Here is a 12,642-nt window from a genome sequence, read left to right as displayed (position 1 = left end):
TGTGACACAATATGAGCTGACAGTGTCTGACAAATTGCCTACCTTGACTAATTGCAATCATCTGAACAAAAGCAATCATTTTTTGGACAGTTGCAATGCGATAGCAGAGAAAAACCATAGGGAGGATGCAAGGTGACAGATTGTGAAGTAACGTGTTTATGTAATGCTAATGCATAAAAATCTAATAGCAAAAAAACCACAGTTCTCATGCAACTGATGTTACAAAATCTATTTTGTAATACTTTATTTCAAATGTAACTTTCACTTCTCCAACAGCTACAGGACAAATCTCCATGCAACCACCAATGTAGCAAAACAATAAATGGTACCACATACAAAGTAAATACATGGCGTGCAAGCAGGAAATACTAGTCAATGTACCAGAGAAGAATTATTTTTGGAAAAAAAAACGACAACTTTTTTTGTCCAGGAATTTGGTTTATAAAATTGAAAAAAAGCAATATACCAACTGTTGCCTCTCTTGCAAGTTACAGTAACTATAAGCTTTGCAATGAAGCACAGGGTACCAAACTGCACGCTACACTCCTCTTGGACCCAAGTCACAGCGGTTTTTGACTTCATAAAGATTAAGACAATTAAGTGTTCACATATGAAACATAAAAGGTTGGCATATACTGCACATAGGAAGCTTAAGACTTAACACTGTCTGATCCAAGGATCAAATCAGACCACAATAATGTTTTAAAAAAAACACCAATAATTGCATATAGAAGCAGTTGTAGGTCACTGATTTCAGTAAAAAGGCCACCATTGTAGTTAAGCGTGTAAAAGCTGCACAAGTAAACAGCAAACATGCAAAGATTGGTCTCTTGTTTGATGTGTGCAATTTTACACTCGAAAGTGACTGATTCCCATCTCCCCAAACCCCTGATTAAGGAACATGGATGCAGCAACCTAATTTCCTCTTCACCTATCAATATCTCCAAGAAATCACAGATAAACTTTCTCCTCCTCCCCACCATCCAGAAATTATTTTTCATCAGAAATTAAACACGTTAATAAGATTGGGTGCTGGATCTTTCAACAGAACAGCATGCACAAATCATAGAGTCATCATGACACAGATGGAGGCCATTCAGCCCGAGTCCATGTCAGGCTCAACCATTAAAACCAAATCAGCCATAAAAAGCCACCAATTTTCATAATCGCCCCTAAGGTGGGTAAATACAGGTAGGGTCCAAAATGGGGAACATTGGATTTTTTTTCCATTCTTAGGTGATTTGATGTCAAATATTAAATTTCAATTTCATCCGCTGGCTCACCAATGGAACTTTTTAAAAAGGACAGTTTCAACTGTAAAAACAAAAACACTGACTTAAAATGGCTGCCAGTGGTCATCTGACATTGTCTGCAACTGCAAGTGGGTCAAGTTTCCGGAGTTTCCAAAGTGGATTACAATTAGGACATGAGCAGGCAGTCCTCCTGTGAAATTTCACAACTGCTGATATAAAGGATTATTTCAGAGATGGTCTGAAACTTAAAATGGCTACATTCCATTTACATCAGGCTGGAGGCAGAGACAACAGAGACAAGAGTCACATTGGAGATGTTGATATGTTCTTCCTAGCTTATTACATGGAAGAATAGGTCATTCAGAAGTGATCACCTGGACATTAAAAATTAATCACTTAGGCCATAAAACAATAGCCAAGGTCTGTCCAGACATGAGCCAGTCAATTTCCTTCTGTGGAATACGCAATAGTTATGGAGGGAGAAGTCATGTGATTGGGATCACCCTATTGAACTGCCTGTTTTTTTTTCACAAAACCCTGCTTGCTTTCCAGCACTCTGGAAAAAGTAACACCTGATAGCAGATGACATCAGCAGCCAAAGGCACTCTGCCTCTCCTCGCTCTCAAATATCTTGAACCCTGCCTGCTTATATCATAGCATGGACAGCAGATCGAGAAATTGTAAAGCCAACTTCAAATTCCAAAGCACTGTTTCCAGGAAAAAAAACAAGGACGACAGCTTAAGAATTGCCCAGCCATGAACAACAGCATAAGTAATTTAGAATCAGTGAACTCTTTATTTACTTGCCTTTTCTTGTTGAATCTTAATTTTGCCAAAAGTTAACCTTGTCTACTTTGTAACTTGTATTTTTGCATGCTTGAGTAGATATGTGTGTGTGTGCATGTGTTGCAATAGTCTGAATGTTTGTTTACCTTTTAGACATTTTAATATCTTTGCCTGGGTGGGTTTTTAGCATAATAAAGCCTAACCCCTTACATGTTTAAACTCAAGAAAGCCTGTTGGACAGAGTTCTTTGCAATCAGCACATAAATAGTTCAGTACATACACTGAATTGACACATTCATCCTTATAAATTAAAAACCCTGTTATGATCAACTGAGGAATGGGGGATAAAAGGGGAGTCCTTGCATCCTTCTTCATCTGGTGGTAGCACTATAATCATAATTGAGGTTGACTCAGTTATAATCACTCCAGATTTGCTCCAATGCCAAAACAAGAAAATGTCACATTGTTTCTTGCAACTGATATTTTAAGTAGTTCCTAAAATTTAGCTAATTAGCAGTTAGCATTATGACAATTGGCTGCTCTGTTATTAAGACTCAAGCATCAAAATCTTGAAACTTTAACGAAATAAGGTGAAGGGCCCAGGCTCACCAGAGCATGGCATCATGGTTAAAAGGGAGCTGGGGAGAAGTGAGCACTATATAAATCAAGTAAGCAGTGTTCAGATGGCACAAATCCATCTGATATTTTAAAATTACACCAGGAAATATTTCTCCCTCTTTTTGCATGAGTAGTTCCCCTTTATGTCAAGAGTTGAACAGAGAAGAGGTCTCCATTTCAATCCACATCAACGATGACACTGCCTGCCAAGATCAGAACAGTTCAATATCCTGGACAACAATGTATAGATCAGGATCTAGGGCATCGGGTTAAATAAGATTATCCACATCAGGATTTTAATAGCTTATCGTTAATAATATGGAGGCACAGTGGCACATCGCATTGGAGCATCAGTATGTGTTGCTATGGAGTAGAGGGGAACAGGTTGAACCTCCACTCCACTGAGCTCCTGACAGTATTTATCCATGCTGCAAAGCAGGGGTCCATTGGGTAGCCCCACCGGATTATAATACTCCTCATGACCAGTCGGGGGCAGCATTGGATATTATTTAGACCTGCAGGGACCCAACAAAAGAAAGCAGGTTTCCTCTTTATAAAACTGCTTTTAAGAATTTCAGTGTAGGGTAGGGAGGGGAAGAATCCACTGTAAAAATCCAAGACATTCCAGAAACATGCCAAACATCATTCCATAACACCACATATCCTTGGATCTTCTGTTCAGTTACAGCTTTTCATTGCTGTCTAATCCATTACTCTTTCAGTACGCCAGATTCCGGACTCATGTTCACTCCTGTGGTGTAAAAACAAAATGGTGGACTGGAGAAAAATTGGGATCGGTCTACATCTGGTTATTCATTTTAATCTGGAATAGTTCCTCTAGAGTTTTAAGCCCTGTAAGGAATTAAGCTTTTCTTCAATCAGCATCCTTTTTGCTCAAATCTCAGTTCCTCAACAGCTGGCACGGCATCTGTGCAGCCTGAAACATTTTTGGATAAGCTTAGAATTCCAGTTTACATCTCAACTCTGTGACAAAGGGAAAGAGATGCATAAGCCTTGATATTTTTCCTCGAGACAATGCAGCAAGTACTGTAACCACAAAGACAATTAAAAGCCACAGCTGTAAACCTGGATTCCTGAATAAACAGGAGAGCCCACATGGCATTTGCAACTGAGATCATATTGGCTGCTGAAGCCCAGAATCCCAGGATAGTTGAGTAAAACTTTTTTTTTGCAATTGCTACTTTGTCAAACCATTTGCAAGACCCGGTCATGACCATCCAGCTGTACTTTCAGCTTATGCAGCTCTTCAATTTCCTGATTGTGACGCTCAGTTTTGTGCCCTACCAGTGAACGGTAAAAGTGTATGGTGAAAATCACAAAAATAAGGCCCACAGGCACCATGATAATAGTGGATGCCAAAGCTGCATTCCACCCAGTGTGCCCTTCTGCTGGCTGGACTGAATCAGGATTTTTGTCATTCTTTGCAGGTTTGCCTACCGGTAGGAACTTGATCCAGCAAAGCAGGACCACTTCTGTGAGGAAAAGTAGGATGCCGAGCGCAGTCGAGAAACCCCAAGCTAGTTCGATGTAGTAGTGCATGCGCTCGTGGGGCGACTCGTTGACAGAGTTGAGATTGTGGATATTACTGACTGCTTCCACGTTAGGGAGGATGCAAGTGCTGATCAGGAGGGCAAAGAGGTGGACAGCAACCAGCACTGTTGTGCAGGCGCTGAAGGCAATGAGCAGGAACTTGGGATAACTGTACTTCATCTCCAGCTGTACTTCAACCATGGCAACCTGCAAGAAAAAGAAATGAAAACCTCATTGAAGATTATCTGATACATACTGGTATTAGAATGGCAATCTCACATGGAAATCACAGCAAGATTAATATGGGCAATGTTACAAGGTGAAGTAGAAGGTACTCTTCTGCACTGGGTTGGCTGGGGCAGTGCAAAAGGAGATATCCTCTGCATTTAAATATGGTACGTCTGTCTTAGGTGTGTAACTGTGTGCTTCATATGGGGGGGGGGGGGGGGGGTTCATACCATCCCCCAACACCAGTCGCCTTGATGAACATAAAAATGCACAAGAAAAAATATATTTTATTAAACAATTTTATGTTTCACTTAAATGGAAATTCACAATTTTGTGTCAAGAAGTGTGAATTTATATAAACAGAACATGAACCACACAATAATAATGGATGTAGTTTATTAACAAAGCAAAAACACAACACAAATGAAGCTTAAGAGAACATGATAAATAGAAGACCTCTGCTCACAGAAAGCAGGGAATGATTAATGCGGCCCGATTGCAGAAGTCTGACGCAGCAGGATCATGATGCCTGTGAACAGAGCACTGTACAGTGAACAGGATTAGACATGTGGCATGGCATCCATGTGAACCAATATAGGCTGCTCAGCAACCTATAATCACTCTGCACAAAAAGAAAGAATAATGAAGATGTTTAAACCTTCCACAAAACTGTTAGAATGATAAGAGATGTTTCAGATTGGCATAAAGATTTGGCTACATCAATCTGAAGTATCTCAGCATCATTTTAATGCTACAGTATTTTACTTGGATAATATTACAGGGGCTGTTTTACTTGAGCTCATTCCGTCAGCAAAATTCTGGAGCTTAACCGTCCACATATTAGGGGTGCAGGTCCTAACACTAGTAATTTTATATGAATGAATGACTGGAATGCTCATTCTTGACATTTTTCAACAGCAAGTTCAACATTTTTTCTTAAACAAAATTCATAAAATATCTAGAAAGCAAATGTGTAATGGAACCAGTCATTTCCATGGCGATGCTTGGCCAATGGACGAAGCCAAAACATTTTTAAAAAGCTACTGTCAAAGGGAACAAATTGAAGAATTTTGCCATTTTAGAATTGGGACACTAGTGCAGGATCAAGGCACATAATGCAGAGGTTGAAAGGAGATGATGAAGCAAATTATCTGTTCAGGTGATGTTAGGTTTTAGTGGCAAATGATTTTAGATAATTGTTCTGCCCTATGACTCCAGTTTCTCCTCCAGAAGCTGGAAGTGAATTGCCTACTTAGATTAGACATGAGAAACACAATCAATATGGTCTAAGTAGTGAGTAAGTGACTGACTCAATACAAGGAAAGCTGCCTCCAATACAAGGAAAGCTGCCTCCAATACAAGGAAAGCTGCCTCCAATACAAGGAAAGCTGCCTTGGCCACAGCTATAAAATACTTCCACTCCATTTTGACTAAAGAATCTCAAATCAATCAGGGACATCCTATATCATCTGTACGGCAGCCATGGTACAACACCAATACCAATTCTCCTCATACTTAATGAAACAGTCGACAACTGTTCAGCAAACAATCCCTCTCCTTTTACACACAGCAGCCTAACAAACCAATTCCTTGTCTGTACCACACAGTATGGGTGTAAAATTAAGAGATAAGCAGAGTAAGTAGGTGTTATTGGATTGGAGATCAGTTGGGCAGTTCTGTACCCTCCAGGGGTCAGGCCTGGGCCAGCTCACTTCTGTTCTCAGCATAAATTAATGGCGCCCCATCCACCACCTTAAACCTTCACTCCCTCCACTACCAGCACACAGTGGCAGCAATGTATACAGTCTATAACATTGACCACAGCAATGTGGAAGGGATTATCAAATTAAAAGTATAAGGAAGTTAGGAGAATTGTTTTTATGCAGGGGATTGCTGATGCACAGAATACTTTGCTACAGGGTCCTTAACGCAAACATCTAGGCTCTTGTGACAGACATTTAAAGGAGCCACAAAGAGCAGAATTTAATCCTCTCGCTGGAGATGAGTTTGCAGGGTGAAAGGTGGGTGGGGGACATTTAATCGAGCTAGAGGTTGCAGAATAGGGATCCCCCACCTTTGCAAGTCCAGGGTGGGAAGGCTTGTGGCAACTAATGTCCACTCCAGAGCCTGGCATTCAAGCAGCAGCGGGCAGGGAGTCACCAGGCAGGGATCCTGAAAAGAAAATCCTGTCTGGTTTGCTTCTGGACTCCCGGGGTGGGGTGGGGGAGGTCCCTCATTCAATGGCACTCAATGCCTGATTGAGGGACCTGACATCAGGAATGGGGGGGTGCCTGAGAGTCAACCCCACCCCCCCGACCCTTTCTTCCGAACCCCTTCACACCCACCACAGCCGGCGACTCTCCTCCCTATGATCTCATCATGCCCTCATTCACCTGCAGCCTGAGGTCCCTTGCCGATTCTGGGCCTCTGCTGCGTGCATTGCCCACTGGTGCTGCCTGCAATGGAGAAATGCCAGCCTCTGACTGACTTGCAGCTATGGGGTGAGGAGCAGGATCTCTATCACACTGCCCCTCTGACTCCCAGGGCCCATGGTCCATGGAAAGGTCTACTGCTGGCCATTCTAGTGCCTGATTGGCACTTAATGTGGTGGGCCTTCTCCAAAGGAGGCGACACAGGGCTCTTGCCAGCTCTCCAGCCAGGGGGCAAGATCTCTTTCATTGGGTTAAATTCCATCCATGGTGTGCAGTCTTCTGGCAGTAAGCAAAGTACCTCTGAAGACAAATCCAATTTCTCCATAAGATTCCTTTCATGTGTTGCGTTCTATTTTTAGAAGTCTAATATAGTGATGAATCCCTCCTGGGAAGGGGAATTGATTTGAATCCTCCTTAAAAAAAAATGCTTCAACATTCCCATTCAAGAGTCCACATGGATGATGTGTGGGGGTCTTACTGGTTCCTACTTTGAATCTTAATTTACTACTTCAGAAGGTAATACACCATCATTTAAATCTTTCCTGAAAGGAAAGAGTTTAACTGTCTGCAATGTTGCTGTTGAAATGGAAGGGGCAAATGTCTACACTTATTGTCCCAATTTGCGATGACAGAAAATCATTTTCAGGAGGCCTGATCACAGCTTGAGGACACCACCACAAACATGTAGACATTAATACCCATTGCTTCAAAATGGAATCCAGTCAGTGAAACAAACTCACTTGCAAGGGTACATAAAAGACAGTTCAGTAACTTTGAGGGAGTGCACAATGTCTGATTAAATATAGCAATGGATATGTGATAACACAATGAAATAATTAGCAATAGAGGATGATCTTCCTTTTTATCTAATAGTTTAAACTGAGCAACCAGAGCCGTTCCTCAGCAAAGTGGAAGTGACACAAGGAAGAAAGTAGTCAACGTGTCTGTTAACCCACCATCATATACCGAGGCCATGTTTGCAAACGTCACCCTTGGCTCAGTGATAATCTTTACTCAAATAAGAATGTTGTGGCTTCAAGTTCCATTCCAGTGGTTTCAAGTTCCATTCCAGAGGTTTCATCACAGCATCCAGGCTTATAATTTAGTGTAACCTTGAAAGAATGTTGTTTTTGTCTTTTAGACAAGGTCCAGTCTGTCTTCTCAAGCGGACATAAGGCATTATTCCAGGAAAACGGAATTCTTCTGTTGTCCTAGCCAATATTCTTCCCTCAACCAACATCAGTGTTACTGATTAACTGTTCATTTATCTATTTGCTCTTTGTGCAAATTGGAGGCTGTGTTTCCTGCTTCACAAGTGACTACTTTTCAAAAGTACTTCATTGGCTATTTAGTGCTTTGGGGCATCCTGAGTTTGTGAAAGATGCTGTACAAATACAAGCTCTTCTTTTAACTTACAAAGTTGCACTTTTTGCAAGATTCATGTGCAGGCTTTTGAACAACAACTTGCATTCATATCACACCTTTAACATATCCCAAAGTACCTAAAAAAAAAGTACAAAATTTGCCACTGATCCACAAAGGAAATGCGAGGACAGATAACTAAAAGCTTGGTCCAAGAGATAGGTCTTAAGAAGCATCTTAAAGGAGAAGAAGAGGCAGAGGTTTAGGAAGGGAATTCCAGAGTTTGGACACTAGGCAGCTGAATGCACGGTGGTCAACTGTGGAGCAATTAAAAATTGGAGATGCTCAAAGAGGTGAAAATTGATGGAATGCAGAGGTTGTAGGGCTGGAAGAGATTGGAGATAGGTGACAGGGGCTGGTGGGGCATGGCTAAATTTCAAAGGAAGTATGAAAGTTTTAAAATAGAGATGTTGCCAGACTAGGAACCAGCTTAAATCAGCGAGCACAAGGATGATGAATGAATGGGGCTTGGTGCAAGTTAGGACATGGGTGGCAGAGTTTTGGATGAGCTTGAGTTTATGTAGGGTGGAAGATGGGAGGCTCGCTGGCCAGAGGAGCATTGGAATGCAGAATTATAAATGTAGTTCATTGGTTTAACCCTGTATTTGGAAGGCAGCAAAATACAATAGATTATAACTAATACTGTAGATAAATATAACCTGATTTCTTCTGCTGCATTTAAGTTGGCTTTGCTTGCCTGTGCTGTACAATTATTTCAGCATTGGTGCTGGGAGTTTATAAATTGCTGAATTCAGCAACACAACATAGGTACATTAACAGAGTCAATCAATTTAAAAATTATGGAAGTTTTACCAGCTTTCCTCATGTTATAAATTTATAAATAACATGGAACCCAATTTGAAAGTCCAGTTAATTACAAAGGAGCTCAGTAGCTTTCTGTTTCTACCAGATTATCCTTTTGTTACCCATTTAATTCCTTATTAATTGAGTTCTGACAAGTGTCATCAGCCTGAAATATTAACTGTTTCTCTCTCTCCAGAGTATTTCCAGCATTTTCTGTTTTTCGGCATTCTTAGTATTTTGCCTAGGGTGGAATTGTGTCATGGCTTGGACTGAGTTTGTGATCTGAGTGAGTGAAAAGGAAAAAGAGTTACAATTTGAGTGGGAAAAAGCAGCCCAGATTCCAACCTGACTTTTATTCTGTTGGAAATTGCACATGCATGAGAAAACTTGAGAACAGGAACAGGCTCTGTGGGTCAATAACCTGCCAATGCTTAATGCCTAATCATCCTTGGGGAAAAAAGGGCTGAGCTCTTGAATGAGTTACTGGAGGTCAAATGGAGTTTATGGAACCATGCCCCAAACACATGTCAGCAAGAGCGGAGAGAAAATTAAAAGGCGAAAAATATTCTTATTGCACTTTCTGATGAGATAGTAATTTCTTTGCATTTGGAACCCATGTTTATAGAAAAAAGAGCCAAATTTCAAAAATAACTGCTAGATGTCAAAAAATGTTTTATAGATCTCAAATGGGCTATCCCCTTTCAAGCTCAATGCGCTGGACTTAGAATTCATAGCGTGCTGAAAATCTAAAATATGCAGTGTCAGCGGCGACACTACAACGTATTCTTCAGTTTCTAACACAAGATCTGTACATTTGTCCAACTTTTATGACTTATACTGAAACTACAGTAGAAAATAACGTTACATTAGATTTTACAGTATCCTTGGAATCTTGGTAGCTTTATGATAAACTTGCTTACTCCATTCAGCCCTCCGAAGAGTTAAAGAAGGTAACTTTGTAGATATGTCATCAGTACATAAGCACTGAAAATGGAAATAACCACTGACAACTATTAATAACCAGATCTCCTTCATATCTACAACTCAGGAAAAAGACTTTCAATTTTTTTTTCAAATTAAAAAAATTAGGATTCATTAACCTATTTCTTTCAACAAATGCTGAAACAGGCAGTCTTTAGAGTAAAAAGAATAAATGAAGGGAAGAGCAAACAGGGCATCAGCATAGTTTTTAAAAATCATCCAAATCCAGAGGGAGCAAGTAGCTGCTACCAAACCCGAGGGTTGAAAAGCTGGTAGATTGCAACAGAAGGAAGAGACTGGGTGTCACAGAGTTGAGGCTCTGGAAACAACGAACTAGAGCAGGAAATGGGATAGATAAAGTAAGTTGAATCTTGGGTTCAATGAAAATGCAGGGAGAACAAAGAAGCATGATGGATGGCAGATTTGGAGCTTAGAAGGGTGGGATGAAAGCTCGTAAGGGCAAATAGCATGGTAACGTCAGTAGAACAGTGACAAGAAATGCTGCAGCTGAGAGGAGGGGTTGGAGATTCAAAATGAGATTTTCTTTTTGGAGGCGGTGGCAGTCAATGGGATCCTGAGCCTGTATCTACTTGTAACGTGGGCGTTCGTGGAATTTCAAAAACTGGGTGTTTCTATCGGAAGTGTACCAAAAACAAATACACGCACTCAAGATTAACCATGATTAGTCGGTGTTATTCAATGCATTGACTGAAATTCTCTTCAGTTACATCTAAAATAAAAACAGGAAAATGCTAGGAACACACAGCAGATCAGACAGCATCTGTGGGGAGAGAATACAAGGGTAACCTTTCAGGTACATGATCTTTCATGTTTCCAGCACTTTCTGCTTTCATTTTAGATTTCCAGAATGTACAGAATTTTGCAATTTGTTCTATTACAGCTAATATACACTAGGTAAAGAAAGCATTATAGGTGAGTGTTCAACTTTTTAGAAAACTATACATCTGACAAGGTCTGTCCATTGCCACCTGTAAATTGCTCTACAGTGGGACAAGTTGTTGTTATTCATGGTCCATATAATAAGTCAATGATGGATTCTCTTTTTCTTGTACTCAAAAGTCATGCAAATTAGTGGAGATGATAGTGGCCTATTCCATGCTCAATGAAATCACCACCAGAGCAATATTTAATATACACTTCCCCTTACTGTGGAACTCTCACTCAGGCATCAGAACTTAGGAGTCTACCTCATGACAGGAGTTTGATACAGTTAGCCTTCACCATGAACTTGCACTAAGCTATGGGAAATCAGTGACTTGCCTCATGCTACCTCAACACAATGTTTGTGCTTCCCCGCAAACACTAGCATCAACTGTTATCAGAGAATCATACAGCATGGAGGCCAGTCGATCCATCACACCTTTGCCAGTTCTTTGAAAGAGCTGAACAATTAGTCCAACTCCCCTGCCCTATCTCATTAGCCCTGCATTTTTTTCCTGTGAAGTACATATCCAATTCTCTTTTGAAAATGACTATTATATCTGGTTCCATCACCCCGTCAGACAACGCAATCCAGATCATAACTTGCTGCCTAAATTCTTTCTTCCTCATGTCACATATGGTTTTCATGCCAATAAAATAAGTGTTTTCTATTTACAGTACTCCCAGATAGGATTACCTTTTCCTTTCTCAGCTTATAGTCAGATGGTTTTCCATCATGTTGGGTGAATCATTTGATTTACTGTCAATTATGGAGAAGGAACTAAAAGCTGGGAGTGATCCCTTCCCCCTAAACTCCACAGGTTTATTTCAGAATTTTTGAACCTTATAAAGAGAAGCTGTATCCACTGTAGGTCCATGAAAATTGCTCAAAGAATAGCCTGGATCAAACAGGAGACTTGAGACAACTACATTAATTTGCTGCTGCAAATTTCACTTGAGCAGTCACCAACATCCATTCTATCGAGAGGCTCTGTAAAAGGATGGCTATGATAATTCTATTCAGCCTAAACATGTTACATCCATGATAACTGGTAGGATAATGACCAGATATTATTTTCCTATAACAACCCAATTACTGCCTGCCATTATGCGCAAGATACTCTCTAGCTCCTGATTGCATTTAATGATAAATGGCACCTCAAACAGAAATTAGAGGGGATTACATGGGAGTTAACCTAAGCATCAACTTGTAATGACCACTGGTATTTCCTTATCAGGCTGTAGTTAGCCAAGACATACAATAAAAACAATAATTATAACAAAAATGTTATTCTATCAATTTACAGAGCAGGGAGTGGGCCTAAAGCTATTTTTGTGTCTCCAACTTTGACATAAATGTGTGCATTGGTGGTACAGTACTGAGGAATTACATTTTATGTTTGCATAACATCCATGACATAACAAAGACCCCAAGGTGTTTTTGGAAGGCCAAGGTTGATTAAGGATCTGCCACTAAGAGCGGCTGTCAGTCAAATTAGAGCCAACAGGGTCATGGAATAGGAATGGTGCACTGTCGTTACGAACATGTAGATTATCATTCACCTCTTTGACCAAGATGGTCTTGATGTTGTAACTGAGATAGGAACTAAAGTGAAAGGATTAAA

General features: G+C 40.4%; 1 protein-coding gene across 1 annotated transcript in view; it reads right to left on the bottom strand.

The window, feature by feature from the left end:
* Positions 1 to 214: 214 nt before the first annotated feature.
* Positions 215 to 12,642, bottom strand: part of orai2 (ORAI calcium release-activated calcium modulator 2) — a 38,554-nt gene continuing 26,126 nt past the window's right edge. The window contains exon 2 of the mRNA XM_041197542.1: positions 215 to 4,415. Coding sequence (XP_041053476.1) covers positions 3,864 to 4,415 — 552 coding nt within the window. The 3' untranslated portion in view covers positions 215 to 3,863. The remainder of the gene's footprint in view (positions 4,416 to 12,642) is intronic.

Source organism: Carcharodon carcharias, chromosome 10 (genome assembly GCF_017639515.1).
Source record: "Carcharodon carcharias isolate sCarCar2 chromosome 10, sCarCar2.pri, whole genome shotgun sequence".
NCBI classification, from domain to species: Eukaryota; Metazoa; Chordata; class Chondrichthyes; order Lamniformes; family Lamnidae; genus Carcharodon; species Carcharodon carcharias.
Note: the sequence above shows the minus strand (reverse complement) of the source record. Positions and strands in the feature narration are given on the sequence as shown.